The sequence below is a fragment of the Struthio camelus genome, chromosome 5 (genome assembly GCF_040807025.1).
Source record: "Struthio camelus isolate bStrCam1 chromosome 5, bStrCam1.hap1, whole genome shotgun sequence".
Taxonomy (NCBI): domain Eukaryota; kingdom Metazoa; phylum Chordata; class Aves; order Struthioniformes; family Struthionidae; genus Struthio; species Struthio camelus.
In genome coordinates, this window is record NC_090946.1 from 79,114,172 (window position 1) to 79,141,370 (window position 27,199).

The window sequence follows — 27,199 nt, forward strand, 5'->3', positions numbered from 1 at the left end:
AGAGCAGTCTCCTGGTTGCAGCTCTGGAACACTGCCCTACAGAAGCCTTACTTCAGCCAGTAATTGCTTGGTGTCATATAGGAAAATAGTTTAAACTTCACATACACATTTTCTGAATTCCAGTGACCTGAACTGCAGGACTGCTGAACATTCATGAATGCAAAAGAGAAAAATTTGAGATTACAATCTCGAATCTCAAGTACTCTAGAACATAAGCCAAGCTTTTTTCCTCTTTTAAAGACATGTTTAATAAATGATCCCAGAGGCAGCCAAGAAGTTACACCTTTTCAGTTGGGCTGCAATTGAACTTGTTTGTTCCCCCACTCCCATCTATCTGGAAAGCTGGTATTAACCCTACACAAGAACCCTACTCAATTAACACAGCTGGTCCTGAAAACAAGAGAGACCGATTCCTAAGAGAAAGATATACCAATATGATCCACAGGCAACCTAAGTACAAGCCCTTAAAATCTGAAGGCCTTGATTCTGCAACTTGAATCTTAGATGTATACAAATGCCGTCTTTCAAAGACGCTATAATACCATGAAATACACCAGCAAGTTTCAACTCGCCTAAAGATGATGTTCTACAAGTATTTCTATCCAAAAACCTGAAAAACCAATACTTCCTTAAGAAATCATACATAACTACCATCACTAGCTTTATATTCTGTAATTAAAGAATTTGCATTGTATAATAGTTCAATAGTACTGAATTTAAGTAGATCAAAACAAGTCACACACTAGCCTTGTTTTAAGTGTCTCATGTTCACAAAAGGGTCATAAGCAGAAAAGGCTATTTAAAAGCTATTTGATTTCTTTCCATGTCTTTTGTGGGATTTAAAAATAAAAAAAGGGTGGGGGGGAAGAAGTCACTCAAGGTTAAAAGGCGTTTTGCAAGCTTTAAATAGGAAAGAAATGCAAGCAAAGTAAAAGTTCAATTCATTCAGCCTCATTAGCACTGACAAGTTTTCATGAAGGTTTTTTTCGTGGAAATTTTTAAATTTCGTTTTCACAAGAGGGCAGGAGGATTTCAGTGATAATCCTACTATTTGTTATGCTTTAATTACAGACCTGCAATTTTTATTTTGATCTTGCATTGGTAAAAAAGATAAGACAATTACTAGGCATATATATGGGTTTTAAAAGGAAAAAAATACAGCATCAAAGACTCGCCCCTTTCCTTTCCACAGACACATTTGTTTTTTCTAGGCCAGGATTCTCAGTTTGTTCACCACAAACAAACCCTCCCCGTGGCATTCGGGCCACACCTTTCGTCACTACTAAGGAACTGAACAATCTACATACCAACCCAACCAGCAGTAGTGTCGTGGGATCTCCTCAGCCACACTGAACAATCTACATACCAACCCAACCAGCAGTAGTGTCGTGGGATCTCCTCAGCCACACTGAACAATCTACATACCAACCCAACCAGCAGTAGTGTCGTGGGATCTCCTCAGCCACACTGAACAATCTACATACCAACCCAACCAACAGTAGTGTCGTGGGATCTCCTCAGCCACAACAGGGCCTGCACCCACCCCCTCGCAGAGCTCTCTGCGAACAACCTTACCCAGCTTCTCTAACCTGTTGAGAGTACGCAGATTAGATTGTTCTTGAGGTAGCAGACCCACACTGGCTTCTCCAGCAAGCGCCTGCTTTAGCTGCCTTAACTGAGATAACCCACAGGAGAGGGAAAAAAAAGTTTCAGGGTTCAGAAAGGGGAAGACAAGGCTTATCCACCCAAACCTTGTCCAGTCAGCTCTTCTAAAGCACAGACACAAGGGACTAGCAAAAGACGCAATGATTCTCTTGTCCTTCACTCTTCTCAAGGTGCCAGCATAACTGAGCAGTGCCCAGGTACTGCAGCCTGGGTGAGCAACAACTGTCCTATTTCAGGTAGCTGCTGTGTGGAACTGCACAGGAAAGAGCAGGGACAAGAATAGCAGCCACAAGCTCCCATCACTGAACACTGAAGGCTCAGGACTCCCCTACAACCAAACTGGAGCTTCAAAGATAAAACAGAAGCTCCACATCGAATCTTCTCACAACCCTTCTCAACGAGCACTGCTCCACTTTCCTTCTCCTCTCTACACCCCTCCAATAGCTACAGAAGCCTTAGGGACAGCTTAGGGACAAGCCTATTAGCCTGCAAACTTTTCTGCTTCACAAGATGTCCAGCATTACCAAAAGACAACACACAGAAACTCTCCTCCACCCCACTAAAAGCCAAAACTTAATTCAGGAGAAATCAAATTTCAGAGACGAGAGACAATTCTGAGAAAGTCCTGCCTGCATGCAGATCTAAAGGGCCACTTCTGAAGTTCTCCAGATATTCCAAAACATCAGAACAACCTATGTGGAAAGAGGCCTGTACTTTTGTTCAAAATATTCCTCAATGGCAGCAATACCAGGACAACTAGCATTATGAAACCTCATGAGAGGGTTATCTTTGTTGATAGCGCTGTTCCTTGCAAATAAGGGAGTGGTGCTGGTATAGGCTACAGGCACCATAATTAACAAAGCCAGTTTCCTACAAATTTGCATTAAACAGTTGATGATTTGGGCATATAATGAGAAGCAAACTCCAATTAAGTTTTTTCCCATGGTTAGGACACATAATAAAAGCCTCTCCTCTCCGTGGATTCCCTGGTGTCTAGAAAGCAAGAACGTACATGTTCTCTCCCACAGTGCAAGCACCCTATTTTCCTCTTGTAGGAACCTAGTTGACTATGTCAGAAACCATCAACAACTTCTGAACCCTTCGTATGATGACCTGTTACATAAGGCTTATTTCTTCCAGGAAACACACTTAGCCAGTGGTAAACAGCAGACAAAACCTGTTCTTTAGGAACAGAGCTAGAAAAAAAGTGCACTTGCACACAAACTTTTCTGGGTACGCTTGACCTGCACCCAAAAGCCTGATTTCAACTCAGACACGTTGTCCCTAAAATTTAGGGGATTATCTGCTAGCTACCATACATAGAAGACACTGCACGTAGCCAATTTTTATGATGCTATGAAAATAGAAAGTATAAAACTTCAGTACCACTATCTTTCCATACCTATACAGCCTACCTCCTAAGAAACTACAAACTAAACAGGTAGGTAATTTTTTCCCCACAGGTAATGCCCTTTTCCTCCTGGGCAAAAAGGAATAACTTCACTTTGCTTTCTTCAGCTACTACTAATAGTACTACTGCACACATAATCACTCCATTTCACCAACTCAACTCGGAGCACACTGCATGCTACAGTTCAGCTGTTACAACAGCTCTAACACACCAGGGAAAGCAGACCTTTGCCACGCGAAACAATCAAGCTCCAGAGGTATTAGCGATAGCTTTCACTGTGAAGTCACGCTTCAGTGAATTTTCCCTCTTTAGTACATTCTACCTCCACGTGTGGTATCGAACTGTAGTATATACTCGGCACATACCAAAACAATAGATTGTGCTTACTCCCTATTTTTACCATCACCAAACTAGTGTGGGCCAAAACTGCTGCCAAAAGCAGCAGTCCCACCTTTCATTTGTTAGCTTGTTCCTGCCTCAATGTCATTTCTTCTCTCCTTGGTTCACATGAATGGGAAACAAAAACAGATATATTTTTTTAAATTTAGTTTTAAGCCACATCAATTCATTGCTCTCTGGTTCACTGCAAGACCACAGAAGCACTTATATCAGCAACAAGAGAAAAATGGCACAGAGAGCAGGAAAGATTCCTTTGGCAGCACTGCAAGTCTACAGGTATCAGTCAGGATACCTACAACATTAGCAGTCTAAAGCTTTATTATTCACCTAGCAGCATCCAAACCCAGAGCTTTTCACAAGCATAGGCTAAAGTCCCAACTAATTGGAAAGCCCTCTTCTGCTGAAACAGCCAACGTTTACAGCCAACGTTTACTCCCTTGAAAACAAATTGAAAGGAAAAGGCCTCAAAGAGTTGCATCAAAACGCAAACAGAAAACTTCAACGCATGCAATACTGACATAGAAATATATGAACTGATGTCTCTTTTCATATCATATCATTGTCACTATTTCGCACTTTGCCTCCCTTGCTCATCTCATCATACTGAACAGTTCATTTTGCAGAGATTTACTACTTCTGGAAAGTAACTTGAATGGTTTGGGGATTTTTTCTTTCTTTCTTTTTTTTTTTTTTTTAAAGCACATTCTCTTTCAGGCATGCTTTTCTATATCAGAACTTCACAAAACAACCCGTTCCTGTCTGCCAGCTATTTGAGCATTTCAGTTAAGAAGGTTAGTGAAGTTATTCTCAAACTTAATCTCCTTGGGAAATATTGCAAATAGGTAAAGCAAAGACAGGTAGTACTTCCCTACTAACAGGACAGCACTGATTTATTTTCTCCTCTGAAGTCTATTCTCAGCTACTGTGTATTATAGATACTAACTCAACCTTCCAATTCAAACTGAATTTAAGTCTAAGCTTGTCTCTGCCTAATTATTACATGCATCAAAAATTAGAACTCCAGTCTCAAATAGCCTCCATCACCAGGAGTAGCGTTAACCACCAGCCCGCTCCTGTAGCGGTCTTGAACTAACTGCCAAAAACTCTACTACTTGATAAACATTTTAGTGCTGTGTGGATGACCACAACAGATTACAACAAAAGCCTCTAATGTAGAGGTTTCTTGGAGGTTGAAGGATACTGTTCCCACACCCACCTAGAATATTTTTTCTATTCTTCAGAGGAAGCTTAACAAGCCTAGACTGACCAGAAAGTTCCCTTTCATCTTCCAAAGATGCAATTTCCCTTTATATTGCACATATCTTTTGCAAAGTGTAGTTGCTTGCTATCACTGAATCATAGAAAACAGAAACAGAAGGGACTCCAAAAAGTCATCTAAGTCCACCTCCAACTCAAGGGATTGATCCAGTCTATCCATGACATTTCTGTGTAAGCGAGTCTGAAAAGCCCACCCGGTAATGAACGTTCCATGCATCTTCAACAGACGCATCCTAGGGCTTCATCATCTTTAGAATTAAAACTCTCCCCGTGCACCAAGCAAGGGAGATGCAGGTCAAAACAGGCCTACTGTACATTTTGCCAGATCCACCAAGTTAAAAACCTATGCTCTTTTCTTCTCCATAGCAGACTCAGGACTCAAATTTTGAAGCCCATACCAGATTTGTTTCCTTGTGAAGGAAGACATCTGAAGAAGTTACAGCAGCAAACTCAAGTAGCCTTGAGTAGAATTTTTGTTACCATATTAACTATAGGAAAGCTTACTCATGATTTACTCAAAGCTTCTATTCTTGGAGTAACAAGAGCCACTGACCCAAGTCCGTGGACCTTTGCTTTACGCAGCCTTGGAACAAGTCCAAGCCTGTTGGACTGTATGGAATTTACATAGTCCCACCTCAGGCTCTGCTAGCCAAGACATCTCTATAGGAATAAATGCCTCTTAACCACTCTACCAGCAATACAGCTAAATAAAGCAGTCTTCCTGTAGAGCAAGGAAATCTAAACCAACAAGTTCTAAAATCCAAAATCTCATCTCTTTCCCCAGTTAAGAGCACATTCAGGATGTTTTCCATCTGTGAACTTAATTACTCCTGAAAGAGACGCAGCAGAATAGCTAGTTGTGCCTGCAATCAGCATTTTTTCTAGACAAGTGTTTATTCTTATGATGTCACAAAGGCAAGTTATTTTATTGTCATAAAATATCACGAAGTATTCGCCTCTTGAGTACTTCTGGAATATTTGTTGGTGTAGTGATCAATACTGGGTTCACCACAAGCCTTCAGGTCCCAGTACCAAATTTTAGCTCTGCTTGCCTTCCCAGTTTACTGCAACCCGTGCAACCCTAGAGCCTTCAAAGAGATTACTGAGGTTCAACGAAATGCAGACTGACCTGATAACCTATGCAGTTATTAGGCAGAAGAACACCACTACTCAGCTTTCAGAAAGGAAGCTGAGTTGGCATGGCTGGCTGGTGATTAGAAGTGCTTTGTTACTAGTCAAACTGAGACTATTTGAAAAGTCTGGTATAGATATGAACCCCTACAAATCCCTTCTACTATACTTCAAAAGCTACTCCTAATTGCTCCTGATACCACTAGGTAGCAGAAAAGCTGTATTCTAGGCTTATGGTGCTTTTATGCTTAAGTATAGCCAGCTTCTCTTTCTGATCACAAGTGTGGATTAGTTTAACACCTGGTTAAAAGGTTATGCACACCATGACAGTCTTTCAGAGGTGCCTACAAGACATCATATGTGAGAGAGACTACTTCCCTCCTTCATGGGGTATACAAATTCAGTTGAGCTTTATCTGCTGAAAACACCAAGAAGTCACATGCGAAGTAGCTGGGGTTCTCAAGGGGGTTTCCCCCCGGTGTCCTGGACCAAAACTGGTTGGTCTTCTGGTTCATGTGCTCCTCCCTGGTGGAATAAACAAAAGCCTATTCCTGTCTGCTATAGCATCTTCCTGCCCTTTTTTAAGGGATAACAGGAGCTGGTGGACTTGGGTTCAGGTTAATGTATGGGCTGTGTTGTTGAACTGTTTATCTCTCCATACATTCATCCACTGTCAGCAGGACTGAACGGAAAGGCAGACTGGGAAAGAAACCCACTTGTTTAGTGCTAACTAGCATTAAAGGGAATGAACAAGTCAGCCACCAGGCACAGTCTCCCAATCTTACCCCAACTACAACATAATAATCAAATTTTGATTTAGAGAGAATACGAATATTTAAAGAAAATAAAAGTTGACTAATCCTCCTGTATGTTTAGCTTACAAAAATATAGTCAACTCAAGAGAGTATATACCTGGTCTACATAAACTTCAATCCATCTAAGAAGAGTTAAAGCAGATGATCGGGCAGCAAATTCCAAAACTTCAAAATTCCAAAACCCTTCTGTTATTTCAGTACTGTCTCCCTCACTAGTGTGGGGAAAAAAACTCTACAGATAAGAAAATACAATGAATGCAACCTGTCTGAAAGCAATGGAGGACAGGAATCAGGGCATTATTACTGTAACTACTTGTAACACAAAGGTCGAGATCCAGTCAGGAATGCAATTTTGATCCTCATGTGTAAGCTAGCTAGGGTGGGGGGAAAAACTTCTTATAACTCTCTTCCATCAAGACTTTGTTAACAAATGGTTTGCTACTTGTTCCACATTATTTTTCTGGAAAATACTTTGTTACTTCTGCTCTTGTGAAATCAAGGACAGATGACCTTTCCCACAGCTTTTGAAAGACAAGTTTCTGTAAAAATTTCAGTTGGCACTGCAACCTTGGTTTAGTAAAAGGAATTTAAGATCTTCAACTGCATTTATTAATGACAACGTGGAACTAGGGATACTCAAGTACTCAAGACGCCATAATAGAGGATATCTGCTGCACAGTTTTCTGAACGACAACTATATAAACGGCACGAGAGTTTGATTTGGTGCTAATACACTACAAGAGCCTAAAGGAGGATGCTTATGCTGACTGCCAGAGCATTAGGATGAGCTTCAGGTAAAACAGTCAAATAAACTGTCAGTTCCAAACAACTTAATAGCTAGAAACCTACATAGGCAACCCAGCTAAACAGTAGAGTGAGACAGGAATGAGTAGTCTCACCTACAACATATTTCTTAGAAGTTATCCATAACCACGAGAATAGCAGGGAAAGAGAGCAATTACCTTTATTAAGGAGGTGCAGAAGAAAAAAAGAAAAAAGCACCACACAAACATTTAAGATACCATCGACATGATTCCAACATAAAGTAATATGCCAGAAGTTAGAGCATTAAAATGTAAGCATTTTTTTTTCCCTTTTAGAAAGCAAAGGGTAAGAATCAGTTCTTTCACATAATGACTTCCTTAACAATCCTTATTTCCAACCTTTTATTTCTTCCCCCAGCATTCATTTAACAAGGAAGCAATTTTATTCAGTGCTTTAAGCCCATCTCCAAAGCTGTCAACTGAAACCATTCACTACCGAATAAAACCAGCAATACTAGTGCACAGAAAATGCAAGGTATAAACTATTCATTTCAAAGCATGCTTTTTATTCTAGCTAAAAGAGCATACGAGGTAGGCAGAGCACCAGGTTTACAGAGAATCTTCTAACCCCAAATCTCTCACATTGTGGAGGAAATGCTATTCATCTAAGAACTATCTATAATCTAGCCAAATGCCACTGAAATTGTTTGATATAGCATTTTGTTAAACTAAATATGGGTAAACATGATAGTAAGTGAGATATAGCTTTCACTATATTCAACACAAGTCAGATAAACACAAAATCCTTTCAAAGGGAAGTACAATGCACAGCTGGGTTTTGATGGGAGAAAAAGTACTGAAGGGAGACGACTGTTTATGCAAGACACCACAGACTTGGGAACCCCATGCTTTTATATAGAAAAAATTTACAGCCTCCCTTTAAGTACCAGATTGGAAAAAACTGAAAGTTTCAATATTAAAACAAATTAGATTTCATAGAATGTAATGGGACAAGAGGCCTCAAAATACACTTGCTCTGACATACCAAGCATGCTCCTAACCTATCTACTTGGGCTTCATACATTCCTGAAGATGCAAAAGCAAGCTATTCAATCTTTAGTCTGAGGAGCGCACAGGACTGACACCACGTAATGTCTGAAATACCACTACATTAAGCATTATAGAGAAACTACATTTGATTCAAACAACAATTTAGGACATTAAAAAAACCTGCAGAATTCAAACAATCCATTTCACGAGCAGCCAAATGCCTTCCCTAAAACACTATCAAGGACAATTCGACAATTCACATTTTCATAAGAAAAAGTGCTAGTTTTCTTATAGTTTCAATTATCTTCCAAATACAAACAGCTATAATTTCATTTTTGTGATTCCACAGCCAAGGAATTCCAGGCTGTTTGTTACGTGTAGCTTTTTCAGAGTCAAGCACGAGAAGAATCTTGAGCTTCATTCCAGTATCATTTAGCTCAAAGGAGGAGAAAGTTTGCATCCATTTTGTGAATACAGGAGATCTCACAGGCAGTGTACCGAATAGGAAGTTCACGAAGCTCTCAAATACCAAATCCTGACCTGCAACATCTTTGTCAAATCCTACCAATTTTAACATCCCTTTTGCCTTCCTGAGGAAAAGGCAGCCTTATACATGCAGAGCTCCCTGGTCAATCCCAGCTGTAGAGCAGAATCCCAAATATTTGCATCTGAAACAGAAAATACAGGATCAGTTTTCCTTCTGTACTCTTGCAAGCACTAGTCTCTTAATATAGTAGCTTCCTTAATATCACTGGTGGTTGCACAATCATCATCAGCTACAGTGGCACAAGCTGCCTCAGACAAGATAATTTACTTCGTGGCCTGCTCCAAGTAGATTTAGACAAGGTAGGCAAAGAGGAAAAGATGAGGAATTTCTGCCTTCTAAATCCAGCAAGAATTGGAGGTGGCAAGTTCCCAGCTTAGACACGTTTTAGAAGGCTGCTCCACTACTGCGGAGGACCACATGCATCAGCCTAGCTGAGAATCGATCTGTGGTTATGTTTAGCATGTAGTATTCTGTGAGAGCTAACATTAAAAAGTATGTGCTTTTAATTCTTAGTCTCTGAACAATACAAAAAGAAGAATGGGCATTTTGCAAGGTAGAAGTAGCAAATAAAATCACAAGTGAGAGGTAAAGAATACATAGGAGGCTGGAAGAAGAACTGCACAACACTAAAAGTCCAGAAAATGCAATGAAGCACTGCAGTATTAAACTCAGAATACCTGACAAGAAACCTAAGCAATACCTTTTTTGATAACAGATCTGTTCGGTGCCTTAAAAAAAAGGCATACAGGAAGAATTATTCTTCCCTCCAAGTTTTAAAAAACAAAACAAAAAACAAACAACTACCTGAAATCCACCAGATCAGAATGTGCAGTAAATAAGAATTATTGCATAGCTGAAGATATGTTTTTTTTTGTTTTTTCCTGAAGTCTTAAAAATAGCAGTAAATAATACAGTAATGCAGAGAACTAGACTTCAATACATCTTCTTCAGTCTTAAAACATCCTGACAGCTTACTAATTCACAGCAGCCCTGGTTGTTTGCCTTTATCATAATCTAAAACAAAGTTAATCAGTCAGTCACCTCCAGCCAAGAAAAGATTTTGCAAGGCTGTTAAATGTTTACTGCTGATCAGCAAAATTAAGTCTGGTATATATAGCTTTGAGATAGCAAGGCTTTTCAATTCTACACTTCTGCCCACAGAATACTTGAGATTTTGCTTCTCTTAAAAGGACTCAAAATATCACATCAAAATAAACATGGAACCTTTAGAGAAGATGACCCATAAGCATTTAGGGATTATGATGCAGCTGCATACACTTCCCGAGTATGAATCAAAATCGTTAATGATGTGTTTGCTAAGTTTTTCATTCCTAGATCCACAGAGAGATTCTGACCTCCAGAAGAATCTCACTATACAGCTTCTTGCAATCCAACCCATGTCTGCACAAACACGAGATTCCGTACAACTATTATCTTCAGATAGGTAGGTGCTCCATTTTCAGCACTGCAGCAAGACAGTGTTTGGTCAGATACAAGTTTATCACACAAAAGTGCCTTTATACACAGATGCAGCCATTAAAATCCTAAAGCCATGCTGAAGGCTTGGTAATGGCAAGGCTTCTTGAAAGATCAAGTTTTTTTGTTTGTTTTTTTAAAAACTTACTTGATTTGTACTGCTAATCCAGCCTGCCTTTTTTTAGTTACATATTTTACAAACTGAAGTTCCATAAAATTTGTATTTATACATTCCAACAGATATCAATAATGTGCAGAAGCGGCACAATGGTTTGCAGAACAGAAAACAGGTTTAAAATCACATATAGTTCTCCCTCATAAGGAGGAAGACTTCTTTTGGAAGTCTAGTTCTTTCTTAGCCCAAATCTACAAAGATAGTCAGCATACTATTACTATTTTTGTTCCTCAGCTTTAAAAATCAAGGTATTCCATCTGTTTCTCCTTACTTATCTAGATTTTTTTTTTTTTTTTTTTTAAAGGGAAGGCAGCACAGGGCAAGCCTGACCAAGAAGAGGATCCGTCTAAAACAGTATTTCCCAAAGTCTTTAATTCCAAACAATATCACAGGACTTAAAATTAGCATTTGCAAGCCATGCAGAAATTCAGCTGTAGTAGGGCTCATGAGCCCAAGACCGAAAGTGGGAGTGGATTCCCCAGCAAAACACGTCTGAAAAGAGCTAGTTCAGAAAGATAAAAATAACCAATTACAGCAGGTTGGCTCCAAAGATTCCCTTTTGCCCTCAAAAGTTTTTATACCTGACATCACTCTCCACAAGAGCTTCTCATGGCCTAAGTGCCCTTATCAACTGGATGGGGGAGTAACGTGATAGTAAGAAATTCTGCATGCCCCCCAAGCGTGCAAGGATGCCCAAGTACAAATACAGTCTACCCACAGTCTCTCCTTTTTTTACATGGGTTTTGCAAATACCTAAATTCTTGTCTCTTTTTCCCTTGCCCACCAGATTGCTAACGAATTACAGAAAATGAAGAGCACGTTCCCATGCTACCCTGTCAATATTTAGGCATTATACCCATAAGGCACCGACTGTAAAGCTCTTCCATAACTGTTTTATTTTCCTCCTGTAGCCCTATTAAAAACAGGGAAACAGAGAAAAGAGCAAAGGGTAGCGTTTGCTTCTATTACGTAAAAATCTCTTTGTTGGGAGGTGCCTTTGCCATCTTGGGGGTAGCAGAAGACAAGAATGCCATACAGAAGCATTCACATCCCATCAGCCTATCTTAATATCTTAGTCTGTAAAATTTGGAAGCTATCTGCTGGAACTGCCCACTGTAATGGAACAAGCCTTAACTCTGCTAGAGACATTCACAGTGGAGAAATCTCAAACAAACTTCTCCTTTTGGACTCGGCCAAGGACAGAAATCTTCATCTAGGCTGCTCTATTAACCACTTAGCAAGCGCAGCTTTTCCCTCCCCAGAAAGTTTTAAACCCAAAGCGTTTACTGTCTATATTGAGTAACGGAGAACACTAGTCTGGCTTCTGAACTGAGCTCACACATGAGAGGCAAAGTATAAGACTGCTGAACTACATGGGACATCATCTGCAATTCCAAAAAAAAATTTCAGGTTTTGTTTGAAGTGTCTTCAAAAAGCAGGTTTTCCAAGGAACGCAGACACTGAAAGAGCTGGTCTTCAGATACCTCCGCTTCCACTAAAAAAAAGGGTTAGAATCCAAATGCTCCAAAGCTGCACCACGAGACCAACATTCTACAGTACTTCATGGAGCACACGTTCTCATTAAGGCTTTTCTAAGGCCTTTTCCAAGACACAGCACAGTGGTTTTGCATAGAAAGCTTTCTGGTAGTTACTGGAGTACTACACGCTGAACATATTTACTATACTTTTTCTCACAACACTAGGGCAGAAGTTACGGTGTGGCCTAGTTTGTCAATAGGGCCTGTGACACTGTTATGCATCCAGTCCTCTTCATACTAGTTATTTGCAGTGTCCAAACATTTGCATTCATTCCCATTTACCCAAAGGGGGATCTCCCACCAACATTACAAGCAGTAGTGGCAAACAATAGCAGTGAAAAAGCGAACAGTCATGAACAAGGCATTTCATGACCCGAAGAACCCAGAGGAAATAATGCTTTGCTGGTTCATGTTTTGCATTTAGATTCCTTCCTTGTCTAGTAAGTTGACAGCTCCAATTAAGTTTTTCCTCAAAGGTGAGGCAAGAATAGTCACATGGATTCTCTGATGTTCACCAAAGCTGGGTGAACACAAAGAGCATTGGAAGACTTTGGAATAAAGTCAGTTCAATTACATTCTCCATTTCCACTTAGAGATTAACCTCACCTGCCACTGCATGCTTCAGTAAATCACTTGAGTATTCAGAGGCAGGTGGAAAACGATGGGAACAAGGAGCTAAGAGTGCCAGCAGAGTTGAGGATGTGGTGTCCTCCAGCAACAAGGCTGCTTAGACAGCAGGAAGCAGTAACTGCTTCGGGTATCTGACTTTATTCCACTTGTCTTTGGGTCATCGCCCTAAAGCTAAATACATTATTCTCCTGCCCCTGCCCGGTGTGTGCCCTTTAAGTCTCAAAGCAGCATCAGCTGCTGAAACAGTTTGTCCCACACCACTTAAATGCTCTCAGGCAATTCTAAAAGCTCCAAGCAGTTACCATTATCAGGTTGAAATGGGCAACCTGTTCAGAACTTCTCCAGACTCGAATGATGCTTAATTTATTCCAAAATGAATTGCAGAACTGAACATTCTTTGCTTTAGGAAAAAACGTTCAGATAATGAAAGAGAAATGAAAGAACAGAAAATAAGAGACTGAAATGATTCTGTCAAGTAAAACAGGCTATACAAAATATGTTGTACTTTTAACAGTTACAACTACTAAATTCTTAGATGTCACATACTCGGCAGGTCTGTACATCAACTCAGACTTCCCTTTCTTGGAAGCTGGAAGACCCTACATAAAACCTAGGAGTGGAAGAAGGAAGAAAATGAAAAAGAGAAGGAGTTGAGATGTTAAGATCATCCCTAATACTTCTCCTTATACTAAGTTAATCATAAATTTAGGTGGTAAGTTACCTTCACCTAAGCATCTTTGTTTTATTTACTTACAATCATATCCATGAACTAGATGAGGACAATGTAAAAGAGTAGTGGCAATGATGGCAAAGGGGAGAGAGAAAGTCACATTGCATTTCTGATTTTCATGAACAAATGAATACATTTATCTTCTGGATATGAAAGAGAATCACATACACTTACCTACCAATATCTTTTAGTTTTTAACTCAACTACACGTTTTATTCACTTGACTCATGATGAAAAACTGATCTTTATTGCATTTCAGGAACTGTACACTGCACAAAGCATCACGTTTGCTGACGCATTCATAACAAATTTCATCAGTTCACAGAACTGAAACAGCTGAGTTTTCCTCAACTACTACGTCTGCCCAAAACTTAAGAATCAGACCCAAGCCAGAAAGAATATGGGCTGAATAGAGTCTGCAGCTGGAATCTACCCAGTCCAAAAATCCAGTTCCTTCTTTCCTGGGCGTTTCATGGTCAGTGCAGACAGAAGAGAACAAGTAAATCACTTTTGCCACCAGAAGATCCCCTTGCTCCTTAAGGAGGTATTATTTTTATAATTGCTCTGTCTATGCTGAGAATTTTCCAGTTTCCAAACTTCTTGGAGAAGACTGGTTTAAGGTGCTAACTAACAATATATGATCAGAGGCCAACTCCTGAATTGAATTCAGAGTCACACAGCACACTATAAACTAGGAGGATATGTTGAGCTATTAAAAGCTTGACTTCCATCCTGCTAATGGCTTAAACCCCAGCTTTGCTTACAAAGGGAACTGAACTTTATATTTGGTAGTTTCCCTGCATCCTTACATGGAAAGGTATTTGCTATATTATACTAGTCTCTGCATAGTGGAAACTCAAAACCAGTAATAAAACAAGATACACGGCACTCAAGTATTGCAGCTGGAAGTGCTATTGTGCAACTGAAGAGATAAGGCAGGGCTGAGCCAGCAATACTGCAGCAGCGTTTTGCGCTCAAACATTACAAGTAAGGCACAAAACAAAAGTCAGAAGTTAAGGCTCCTTTGCCCTGACAGCAAACGCCCTGTTAAAATACTGGCTCACGCAACACACACTTGTCTCCTAAAGGGGAGGGAGAGAAAAACCAAAAACCACACACATGTATTTAGAGTGTTTTCGAAAAAGCTCTGTGAAAGTCTTCAAATGGTGTCTGAGGTTCATTATCAAAAAGTATTATTTAAGAAATCTTTCTGGAATTGAGAATAAACTGAGGAGTCTATCTAAACACATAACCCTAAAACCAAATGAATAACTTGCATTCTGTATCCTAGCGGTTCCAGCTAGACACCTTGCCTAAAAAAATTTCAAAGTCCGTGAGAATAAAGCATCACAGCTTCCGCAGACACTGACTACAGAAGCGTGTTTGCCATTACCATTCCAAGGTGGCTGGCCTGTCAACAGCATTTAAAGGTTCCTCCCATGTTTCAGACTCTTATTTAGCCCACAGAAGATCAGATGAAGGAAAAATGAGTAATCATGCAAAACTAAATCTGTCTGGCTATTGCCAAAATTCCCTATCTAGATTCAGCTCTGATGCAAGAAGTTACTTCACTCAGCTGCTCATCTCGGTCAACGCTTGCCTCCTCATAGATTTGTCCCAAGATCAATCGGATCGACTTGCAAAATTTTCTGTGTTTTTGGCAAAAGACAGTGAGGTATCAACTGCCCATTTAACAAAATCCTCTAGCAAAAAAAATACATCATTTCAGAACTCATTCCCTGATGCACTTGGATACTATTCCAAGTTAAGATTTTTCAAAAAATTTAAAGATTCCATCACATTTTAAGTCATTCAGAACAGGTCTTACATGTCTGTTAGTGGGAAGGAAAGGACTATTACTGCAAAATAATGAATCATATCTAATCTGAAAGACTCCTCTACAATGTCAAAGTGATTTTTGAACCTGAGCATTGAGTTTTACAGCTGTTTGCTTTCAGAGGTCAAGCATGGGCTGGAAGGAAACTAAACTGGAAGTACAACAACATTTTCGTCTATTAGCCAATGTTTCAGAAGAAATTACAGTAATCCACTTCAAATAGATGGAATACTCTCACAGGATGCGCAGAGAAACAGAACTGTGCAATTCTCAGTACCTTTCGACACTTCAGCCTTTCCTACGAAAGGAGGACACACACACACACTACTTCTGTTTCAAAGGGTATGACTCCGCTATCACCAAATGAGACATCAACAATCAAAAAGTCTTGCTGTTCCACAAGAAATACAGCTATGCTTAAATCAAAGTTTCAGTCCATTAACTTCTGAGTCCAGACTAAACAGCTCTTTCACTCTTCCTAAAGGCACATGCAGGACAGTTTGCACATTTGGTCTCTAGTTTATTTGTAATATGCAACTGGAGATTTAAGCCTTTATATGCTTCAATTTGTTTACTTTCATATAGTGACTAATTGTCTTCACAGTCAGTACCACTTTGTCTTATTCCATGACATTTATATGCCTTAAGAGGATACAACTCATCTGTTTAAAGTCTACCTGTTTGCTAGGCACGACTAAAGCCATCAGCCTAAAGAATAAAGTTTTCCCATGACAATTTCCCAGTGTACTGGATTCTAAAATAAAGACAGCATAGATGTTTCAGGGAAAAGACTAATCTGAAAGCCTACTAACCAAATCACTATAGCTGAATATGAAGACTTCCTTCCAAAGCGTTGTTTACCAATTACAGAGAAAGACTATGCCAACACTTCTTTGTCCTTGTTCCTTGTATGTAAGCAGCAAAAAGGAGAACATTGCAACAGCAGGGATCAGTTAGCGTTGCAATACTCCAGCAGAGAAACACAATGATGGCTGGTTTCTCCCTTTAACATAATATACACCAATTACCTCTAACTTTTTTTCCTGACCCCCATTCCTTGGGCAAGGCAGTTTAGTATACCAACATTTAAAGCTAAAGTTTGTCCCATTGTGCAATTGGTTGTTTTCATCCCTACCCAATACAATTGGCTGCTACACATTCAATAATGCTGCTATAATACAGTTAAAAGCACAATAAATCTGGCAGGTGAACACTAAGTTTTTATTGCCAAGTATTTCATAGAGGGTAAAAAAGGCCCTCAGGTCCTTCTCTAGCCCAGGAAGCCTTCTGCTACAGAAGCCTGGAAAGGGCCGAACAGTTCCAAGTCTAGTTCATCCTCCAAGAAGCATGTTAATCATTATCTACAGTGAGGTCAGGATACACAACATACTTAAGTCTATCGTGAAGGTTATATTGTTAAATGGAAAAATATATACATATATATACACACCCACCCACCCACACCCCACCTCAAATAAATCACTTCTAGAAGCACGTAACAAGGCTTGCTCCTTTTCCCTACCTAGAGGGGACAAAACCTGCTATTGACAGACAGGAGCCTAATAGGCTCTCAGCAATCAGCACCCTCATGCCATGCCTAATCAAGTCCAGCTTATCTCAAAACCACTTTGTTTCATATGAAACAAACTATTCAGCACTCTAGTTGTTGTTTGCATCCATTTTTACAACTCGTGTTTATAGTCTGTTTGGTCAGCATGAAACGCCTGTCGGGAAACAGAGGAAAGCTTTCAGCAAATTATTCTTTCTGCACCATTATCTAATAATTGCAGCCATTAAGAAGTTGCAGTGTATGCTTTTGATTGACCTCACACAGCTTCATAGTCTGGCCTTGGAAGACTGAGCAGAAATTCAGTGTGAAACAGCTGATACTTGCATACACTTCTCAGAAGGCTCCTATATTTAGGAACAGAAATTATACTACTCAGAACAAGTTAGTAAAAGCTACATCAAGACAATACAAGTCTAGCGTCATCAGGTTCACATATATCATTTATAATCCAGTCATATTAAACCTCAAGACTCCCCTCCCACAACTCCCTTCAGTAACAAGTTTTCAAAATTTTTTTTAAGTGTTTACATCACAACTGTTGCAGCTTTGCTGTGTAGATGATGTTTACGTAGAAAATCTTTATCTTAACCTCCATTATCAGCTCTAGCCACCAAGGGCTGCTTGTGAGAAGGGCAGTAGAAAGATATCTCTTTTGAAAAGTCACTAACACCCCAAAATAGGTTTCTCTTACTACTGAACTCCCAGTGCCATGATTCCCATTCTGTAATGACACGAGCAGTCAGTCTTACTGACTGCTACCTTTCCCCCCCCACTATCCAGGGCGCCTCTCTCTCTCTCTCTCTCTCAAAATAAAAAATAAAATCACACACATTCAAAGCCAGAAACACACCCATTATATAATCATCAACAGCACACAGTTAGATAGTACTTGCAAACAGTCACATTACAAGGATAAGCGTACTTAGTCATATCAGAAAAGGACACATCTGATCATCCAGATGGGAGGTACTATGGTGTACCACAGCTGAAGAGAGGACAGCACTGCCTTAGCAATTTTTTTTTCAAAATGTAGGCTAATCTGCTTCTTTGGAAGCCCCTACTGCTCTTGACGTAGTGCTATTTGCTTAATAAGAGGACCAAGACCTATTCTAGGCCATGGAGTAATAGGATTAAAATAGTCTAATCCCAGATGTTAGTTACAGTTTGCCAGAGAGGTTAGGAATTGGTCCTCCAAAGCATCTGAATGCTGGAATCTTGATAGTCTAGCAGCAATAACCTACATGAAGCTAACATCCATATGGTCTAGAAACATACATAGCATAATATAAAGACTAATAAAAATGAGAATTGTCATTCCTCAGCAAGGAATGCAAAATAGCCACCAACTGGAGAAAAGTTTCACACCTCACTGGAGCAGTTAAGTAATTGGATTATTAATAATTAACAACTGAGGTTAAGCAATAAAAAAAGCATAAAATAAGTCCTGGTTCAAGCGACACAATTACATCAGCATGTAAACAACCTTTAATCTAACTCAGGGAGTGATCAAACTCTCTCTTACCAAGACAATAAAAGGAGTTTCAGCCTAAACAACCCAAGTCCAGTAGAGACACCTCAAGATTTTTTGCTTAAGAGAAGAGAACTTGCAGAGTATCATAGCTTATACTCAAAGATAAGGGAGGCATGAAATTCTGAACAGCATCTTGTCAAGAGAAAGCAGTCAAAAAGAGGGACCCCTTCAACATAGCACTCGCATATGCAGGTCACAGAAGTGACAAACGTGAGACGACACATCCTGAAGTATTTATACTAAAAAAAAAAAGTTTTGCCTTACAAGTCTTCCTGGAAGGAGGCATACTCTGTTCCAGAGTCACTGTTCTTGTCCCTCAAGGTTTAGTCACGGGACAAACCTCATGAACTTTTCACTGGTGTCCTTGGAATAGAGTGAAGATACACACTGACGACATGTGTTGATAAAATTGAAAGGCATCCTCAACACAGATGAGATTTAGGATATCAGATAGCACAAATACAATTGACAGTACAAAGTACACCTGGAAACTAACAAAAGTTTCTGCTTAAAGGTGGTAGCTCAGACTGAATCCTCCTCTACTTCACCTGCTGTTAGTAGCAAACAGCTGACTACAGGAGAAACAAGTAGAACCAAACACAACCCGAGACTACATCATGAGAAGCCCCTCTTCTAGAAGGCATACGAGGCAAGACTACCCCTGCACAAGATGCTAGAGGTGTCTCCTTTGGAAAGTTTCATACCCATTCTAATCATGGATACTCAAGACAAATTTAGAACCAAAACATGTGCTGACAATACCTCCAAGAAACAGGACACAAGACAGTGGCTGGTTCAGCCTAGCTAAACAGTTGTTGCCCATGGGCATATCTCCAGTATTCTGGAGGCAGCTGTAAAATTTCTCTGCTGGCACTCTGAACTAACAAACCATACCATCATCAAGGCATTTGGCTCAGCCTCAGTGCTATACTATATACCCACAGCTTCTCATTAGCTTGGAGTATGAGAGAAGGTTACATCTACTCAAAGTACCAGGTTGATATGCACTGTCACTACCAAGGAACACAGATTAAACAAGTTAGAGGGCAGCATTAACTCCATAATAAATGTGTATAAAATGACCATGATTTAGCTTAAAGTGGATACTAAAAAGTTCCTGACTTCTTATGAAAAAATCTGTTCTCAAGTAACCTTGTAATCACAGTTTTGTAATAGCCTGCTTTTAAGATGGAGCATAAAATATCTTAAATGATCTGCTGATTTCAGCAAAAACAAACAGATCTAAATAGCCTAGAAAGTAATTTCTAGTCTTACAGGCATATTTTTAAATAGAACCAAGTAGACTTATGATATCCACTCATTTCCATTTTCACTTGGAGTTTATGAAGCTATGCACCACTGATTGCCAGGGGAGGAATGTAGCAGCTTTTTGGTTTTACATGAAGTGCATCAAAGGCAAGAAAGTCTCACTCTGAGAGAACAAGCCTGAAAAACATAAACAACCCATTTTCCATATTCTAAATGAGAAAAAGTCTTTTCTACTTCCATACATGTGATCTGCTAGTCATGCATGCCAAGGTGGTTTACAGTTTAACTTCCAGAATGCACCCAGTTTCCTTTTTATAACAAGCATTAAACAAGTAGATGTGTAATGCTCTGATCTACTTTCACTGAAGCACATTTTAGCTTCTAGAGTTCGAAATTCTTGATCCTCGATTTTACATCGGTATCCAGATGTTGTGGATAAAACCTACAATTGGATATAAATCTGCACTCCAAGAAAGTCAGAAGCATTCCAGTTGTATTAGGGAGCCCAGAACGGGACACATACAAGGGAGACATGGAGCTACTGGAGCAAGTCCAGCAAAGGGCTACAAAGATGGACTGGAGCATCTCTCCAAGGAAGAAAGTCTGGAAGAGCTGGGCCTCTTCAGCCTGGAGAAGAGATGACTGAGGGAGAATCTGATCAATGTATATAAGTATCTGAAGGGAGGATGTCAAGAGGATGGGGCCAGACTCTTCTCAGTGGTGCTCAGCAACAGGACAAGAGGCAACGGGCACAAACTGAAACAGAGGAAGGTCCATCTGAACATGAGGAAAAACAACTTTTGTGTGAGGGTGACAGTACTGGAACAGGTTGCCCAGAGAGGTCGTGGAGTCTCCTTCCCTGGAGACATTGAAAAGCCGTCTAGACACAATCCTGGGCAACGTGCTCTAGATGACCCTGCTTGATTGAGCGGGGGGGGGGGGGGGGGGGTTAGACCAGATGATCTCCAGAGGTCCCTTCCAACCTCAACCATTCTATGGTTCTGTGATTCCAAGAAATAGGACTGTCACAGAGAATCACCTCAGATTTGTTCTATTTTGTAGCACCAATGAAATAAAACCTCTGCTCTACCCAGCCATATACAAGCTTTCAAAAAAAAAAAAAAACACATCACACACACTTTCCTCAAATATGACCATTTCTACTGCCCTTTATTTTTTCTACAGTTTTGTCAGTGTTCTATTCAGACACACTATTGCTAGTGCTTGATTCATCTACTTGTAAGCTGACCTAGTGCCGATCACTTATTCTCAATAGGCAGCATATAAGATGTATCCTAAAATAAGCAGCAACACTTAAAGGTCTCCAAAAAGCAACTGTCAATATCAAAAGTTTCTGTAGAACAGCAGATTCCAGTTATGATTGCTAAAACAAACACTTTTCAGAAGTGTGACACTGAAGATGTTTAACAGGTAGCTACCATTATTAGTATTTGCTATAGACACTCCTTTAAATGAGACCTAACATACACTTTTAAGTAAGGTTTAAAAGCAGTCTCAGGAACTTCTCTAACCTGTGCAGTACAGGAACCTACAAGAATCATTACACAAGTCTTCAGGTTTATACCAAATAGCAAATCCAGTGCAACACGAGGCCTCAATATAACGCTCTGGCCCAGATGAGACCCTGCCCATTTGGCACATAAAGGGAAGCAAGCAGATATCAAGACAGGTATATATGCTATGCTGTTTCTGCATTTGACAACATTACTGAAAAAAATACATCTGTTTCTTGCTGTGCAGTTCTTGAAGATTAACAAAAGACTTCAAAGAAAAGTCAAACAGATAACTTAAGGACTAGAAATATGCTTAAAAGTAGGAAATACTTAAGGAACTTTAAGTCACGAAGAAGGTAGCAGTTAAGCAGCGACTTTGATCAATCAGAAAAAGCCAATATGAGAAAGAGAAGTTTAAAAATGCAGGTCCCTTCAGATTAACAGGAAATGACACATTTCAAATCTAAATTTAATCAAAGTATAGCACAGTCCATCAATCAGAACAACTTTCCAAAGGTTAGGTAGAATGTACCACTGTAAAACCAGACTCAGGATTCCCCCTACCTCCAAAAGGGAAATTCAAGCAGAACTATAGCCTGTTTATTCAAGGATGTTCAATGGTCTGCATTAAACAAAGCCCGAATAACAATTTATAATTGTCCCTTTGGGCATCGCAGCCTAAAACTTAACAGATTCATTTATTTTTAATCTGTAACCATTAAATGTATAGATAGAATGCTGGCAGTGATCTCAAGGAGACCACCATGACAACACTGAGTGACAGCCCTCAGTTTTTTCTAGTTAAATGAAAGTTTTGATCACGTATTGCAAAATCCACAAAGTCTATAAAATAAAGAATACGCATACACACACTTCATTGGCCTGTTAGAAGCTCGATCCAGAGCTCTTCAGAATTGGTGGTAGGACACTGAATTCAGCAGATTAGTATCAGGGCCAAAATCTTTCTGTTGCTAGAGAGCTCAGCCACTGACTAAGACTTAAACTTCTTTGATAGTCCTCCTTCAGCCTGCCTAATTCTAATCAAGCAACTTTTCTGAGAATTGAGAACTACTCATCGATATCATTAAACATCAGAAATGTCTGCAAACACAAATTCATGGCTTAAGCTATATATTTACATTCACCAAAGTCCCATAGGGAGAGAAAGAGATTTGAGTGGCACCAGACCATTGACAACTGCCTTCAGTGAAATATATCCACGCACAGCTAAAGACAAGCACTCCCTACAAAAGACAAAGCCATACTGGCCAGAAGGCCATTACATTAGCACTAAGTCTTCATAGTACAATTCAAACTGGGGCAAGGGAGACAGGACAACACCCCGAGTACTTCGTTTGCTTTCCCTAACAGAGTTCTTAGCCTTAGTTGCTCTGTATTATATAACATATTCGATGAGTCACATGAGGGATACTGATAAAGAGTTTGGTAACACTGTCACACCCTATTCAGATTCTTGTTAGGGTATTCAGCATCCCGGTTATATCTCCCTCCAGCCTTGCATTCTAAAAAAACATATAGCGGCCTCATGCTTTGAAAAGTCTTCAAATTAAAAAAAAAAAAAAAAGGCTTTAAGATATTACCTTTTCTACTTTATCAGAAATACATATATTTTTGTGAACAGAGGATGCTACAAGGCAGCCATTCACAATCAGCCAGATGATCTCTTCTTTACCAGACATCTTGACATGTCTGCTTGATTTATATAAACTGCTTTTATTCAGTACATTGATTATGTAAACCTCAACAAAATCTTGACCAAATGTGAACTGCTGCATCATTTACAGAAAATACATAATGGACTACTGGGAGAAGGTTAATAGAAACATATCTGCAGCAATGACTGACTTCAAACATGTAAGGCTCTACCCTCTGATCACATTAACATGAAGACAAACAATCGCAACCACTGCAAGACAAAATATGAACACATCCTGGTGGGAGAACTTGCCAAAAGAACACTTTCCCCTTGATTTAAGAGTTAAGTATAGAACAACCCTACTTTAATACTGCTGAGATGTAGTAAGAGCAAAAAAATAGAGGGAAAGTTTTGCCATCTTAAGAATAGAATTTTCAGCAGTTTGCCAGGTATGTTAATTTCCTTGTACATCATCATTTTCATCAACTAATTTAAAAGTCTTACAGCTCAAGAGAGAAATTATTCATCAACATCAGTGTTTTCTTTCTTAAGCTACACAGTGTCTCACAACAACTTTTTAAAATCGAGCTGCGAGGTCACTGTATCAATTTTAATCAAGCAATTAGAACAAGAACTATGATACTTGGCTCTGGCAGTTCAGAGTCTCAGTTTCACTTTGGAGAGGAGAGCAGGTTTATAGTCTTAGTTAAATTGAATTACAGATTACAAGACTTTAATAAAAAAGGTATTAAGAAATTTCAGAAGTTTTTCTCCCCTTCTCTCCCCCCTTTTATTAAATAAAAAAACCAAAAAACAAAAACCACAGAACAGATGCTCAAGCTGTTCCAAGAGCTCCTAGCTATAAGTGTTGAGTCACTAAGGAAGGGGGGGGGGATTAAAAAAAAGCCACGAGTTTGTATTATTTATGGCGCTACATATAACATTTCAGACCTCTGATAGGAAACGTGGTAATCAACTCCTAAAAATGTCAGATTGATCTTAAAACCCTGATCTTTGGTCCAGAAGTAGAAGGGGTAATTACTGAAGTAACTGCATTTCCTGGCTTTCTCCTACTACGTCTACCTATTTCTACATTAGGTCTACCAAATACATTTTGTCAGTAAATTTTGATGGACAATGCCTTATTGAGTTTCAGTGTAGTTTAAAGGTAGCCTACAAAGACATACTAACCATAGAAAGATTCAGATGCTAGTTTGCAGACTTCTTACGATAACCATACTACAAAGAGGATTTGCTTGCTTCCATCTCCCCTTTTTTTTTTTTTAATATGACACCCAGAAGACATAACCTCAGTAGTTTTAAAGCATGGATAACATTCAAGAACTAAACCCAGCCATATCAAGTTTATTTAAGTTTTACTGGCATGTTTCAACACACGAAAGTGAAGACAGAGACCTCTGCCAGAATGTATAAGGCAAGATTAATGTATATCAATATTTAAGGAAAAGCATATCAGACTTTGCTAGCATAAGATCAGCGCCAAAACATTTCATACTTCTGTACTTTTTACTGCTGCTAAAAATAGTAAAGCAACAGAAAGGAAAATGCTTCCAGCTGTGCACAGAAAGCCTCTGCAGCACAACATCAATTTATGCACTCTAATTTAATTAAAGATTCAACATTATACCATGAGTTTATTGTTAGAGACAAGAGTGCCGCACAGCAGAGGTTACCCTCCATTTTCACAATTGTAACAGTAAGAACATTCCTTTATTAAATTTGGCTTGATATGGATATTTCTCTTGAATTTAAGTCAAGTAACTTGATTTAAGTCTTTTACATACCAGCCATATCGCATTCATGGTAAGAGCTGAATTTTATTCCATGGTAACTACATCTTGACATAGTCTTGTGATAAGCAACATTTAACATCCCTTAAGGAAAAAAGGTACATCATTGGACATACCAGCTACCTAGCCTGGACTGCTATTTTTATTTGCTCCTGGCCATTCAAACAGTCATTCTGCAGAGGTGAACATAGTTCTTTATGAAATGACTTGACAAAAAAAAAAAGAAATAAAATAAAATAAGGTTTTCTACGACCTTCCAGCAAACATATAACAGGATTCTGAGGGAGGCTTAATAATGCAGCAAGGCTTTTAACTGTTCTGCTTCATGGCTGGCTTGAAATCTATGTATTACTAAAAATTATTCCATTAACCATATGCTTCCAGATATTAAACTACCAGAATTAAACATCTCTTATGAGGTTCACGAGGGTTCCCAGCAAGCACGGCTGAGATGCTCCTGCCTCATCTGCTTCTACGGCGTTCAGCAGAAAGGCTTCAAGCTTTAACAGCAGGGCAAGAACATAATACCAAGCGGATTACTTCAAGATCCCTATCAAGCTGAGGAAATAAACATTTCCACCACGAATCCGAATGTAAGTGCTCCCTCCTCCTCCTCCTCCTCCCCCCGCCTTTCCTCCTAATTCCAAAGTCATCTCCCCTGCAATCTGCAAGGAGGACGCCGTCTACCCGGAGCGCCCAGCAGCGAGGGGAGAGAAACCGCCGGCGAAAGCTCAGCGAGGGGGCTGCAGGGCAGCAGCGGCGGCTCGCCAGCACCTGCGAGCGAGGCCGGCGGAGGACGGGGCCGGCGGCTCCTCCGCGGCTTCCCCCCCCCCCTCCCCGAACAAAACCAAAAGCCTCCGCACAAAGTTTCTTTCCCGAGCGGCGGCGGCTCCTCCGCAGGGTGCGCGCAAGCAGCGCGGTCACGGTGCCCGACAGCGCGCCGCCGACCCCCCCCCCCTCTTCCCCTCGCCCTCCCAAAAACGCCTCTGCCCGGCGAGCCGGCAGACAGAGCCGCGCTCTTCCCGCGGGGAAAGTTCCTCACGGCGGCGGCGGGCGGCGCACAGCGCGGCGGGGCAAGGCGCGAGCCAGACCCCAACGGTCCCAACGGTCGGCGCGGGGAGGCGGGAAGCGGCGCGCGCGCGCGCGGCCGCCCCCTCCCCACCGGGGGTCTCGCGCCTCCGCGTTCCCCCTCAGAGAAGGGGGAGACAAAGCGCCCCAGGGGCGCCGCGCTCCCGCCTCCCGGCCCCCCCCCCACACCCTACCCCCCCCAACCCGGCGGCGCCCCCCCGCAGCGCTCACCCCAGCACCACCAGCTCCCCGTACTTGACGGGCTCCTTGTTAGGGGCGCAGTGCTCCTCCTGGCTGGGGGAAAACATGGGGCCGCCGCGAAGTCACCCGCCGCCGCTACAGTCCCATGCGGGTCCCGAGCGGGCTCCGCGCTGCGCCCCGCACTGAGCCAGCGGCCGCCCGACAACGGCCACTAACACCCGGCCGGGGGGGGGGGGGGGCGGGGGCGGAGCGCCGAGGGGCACGTACCAACTCGCCCCGGCAGGGGGAGGGAGGAGCAAAGCGGCGCTCTGCCCCCGCCCCGCCCCGCCCCGCACACTTGACCCCGCCCGCCGCACCGCCTTCCCATTCGCCGCCCGCGGAGGGGGAGGGGAGGGGAGAACGGGGCGGGGCTCCGCGCCGCTTGGCTCCGCCTCTTCCCCCCTCCTCCCCCCTCCGCTGGCCGCGAGTGGTACGGCCTCGCTCTGTTATGTAAACATAGAGTAAAGGCGACGGGGCCGCTCTTAAAGGGGCCGCGCCCCCGCCGGCTCAGCACCGCCTCCCGCCCCCTCCCCGCGGGGGGGGGGGGTGCAGATCGCCGAGGGTTCTAGAGCTCCTCGTGGGCTTCTAGATTTCCTCCCGCCTGCCTGGGTGGTTCTAGGAACCCTGCGGGGGGGGGGGGGGAGCTGGATCGCCAAGGGTTCTAGAGCTCCTAGCAGGGTTCTAGATAACCTACCCCCGGGCTCTAGATCGCTCTGGGTTCTGGAGCCTCTCATGGGGTTCTAGATTTCATCCTGCCTGCCTGGGTGGCTCTAGGAACCCTGCAGGGAGGGGGGCACTGGATTGCCCCGGGGTTCTAGAGCTCCCCACAGGGTTCTAGATTACCCACCCACCAGGGTAGTTCTAGGACACCTGCAAGGGGGGGCTCTAGGCCACTGCCTGCAGGGGGCTCTAGATCACTGTGGGTTCTAGAGCACCTCATGGGGGGGTTCTAGATTCCCTGGTGACTGGGTGGTTCTAGGTCGCCTGCAGGAGGTGGGGGCTCTAGGCCACTGCCTGCAGGGGGCTCTAGATCAGTGTGGGTTCTAGAGCACCTCATTTGGGTTCTAGATCGAGTGCTGATTCTAGGTCAGCT

General features: G+C 41.5%; 1 protein-coding gene across 2 annotated transcripts in view; it reads right to left on the minus strand.

Moving 5' to 3' along the window:
- The window catches only part of PELI2 (pellino E3 ubiquitin protein ligase family member 2), an 84,132-nt gene extending 57,836 nt beyond the window's left edge, over positions 1 to 26,296 (minus strand). Inside the window, exon 1 of one of the 2 annotated variants that reach the window (XM_068947459.1) lies at positions 26,098 to 26,296. In XM_068947459.1, the coding sequence (XP_068803560.1) occupies positions 26,098 to 26,174 (77 nt within the window). In that variant the 5' untranslated portion in view covers positions 26,175 to 26,296. The remainder of the gene's footprint in view (positions 1 to 26,097) is intronic. The other variant, XM_068947460.1, reaches the window with a different exon arrangement.
- Positions 26,297 to 27,199: the final 903 nt, after the last annotated feature.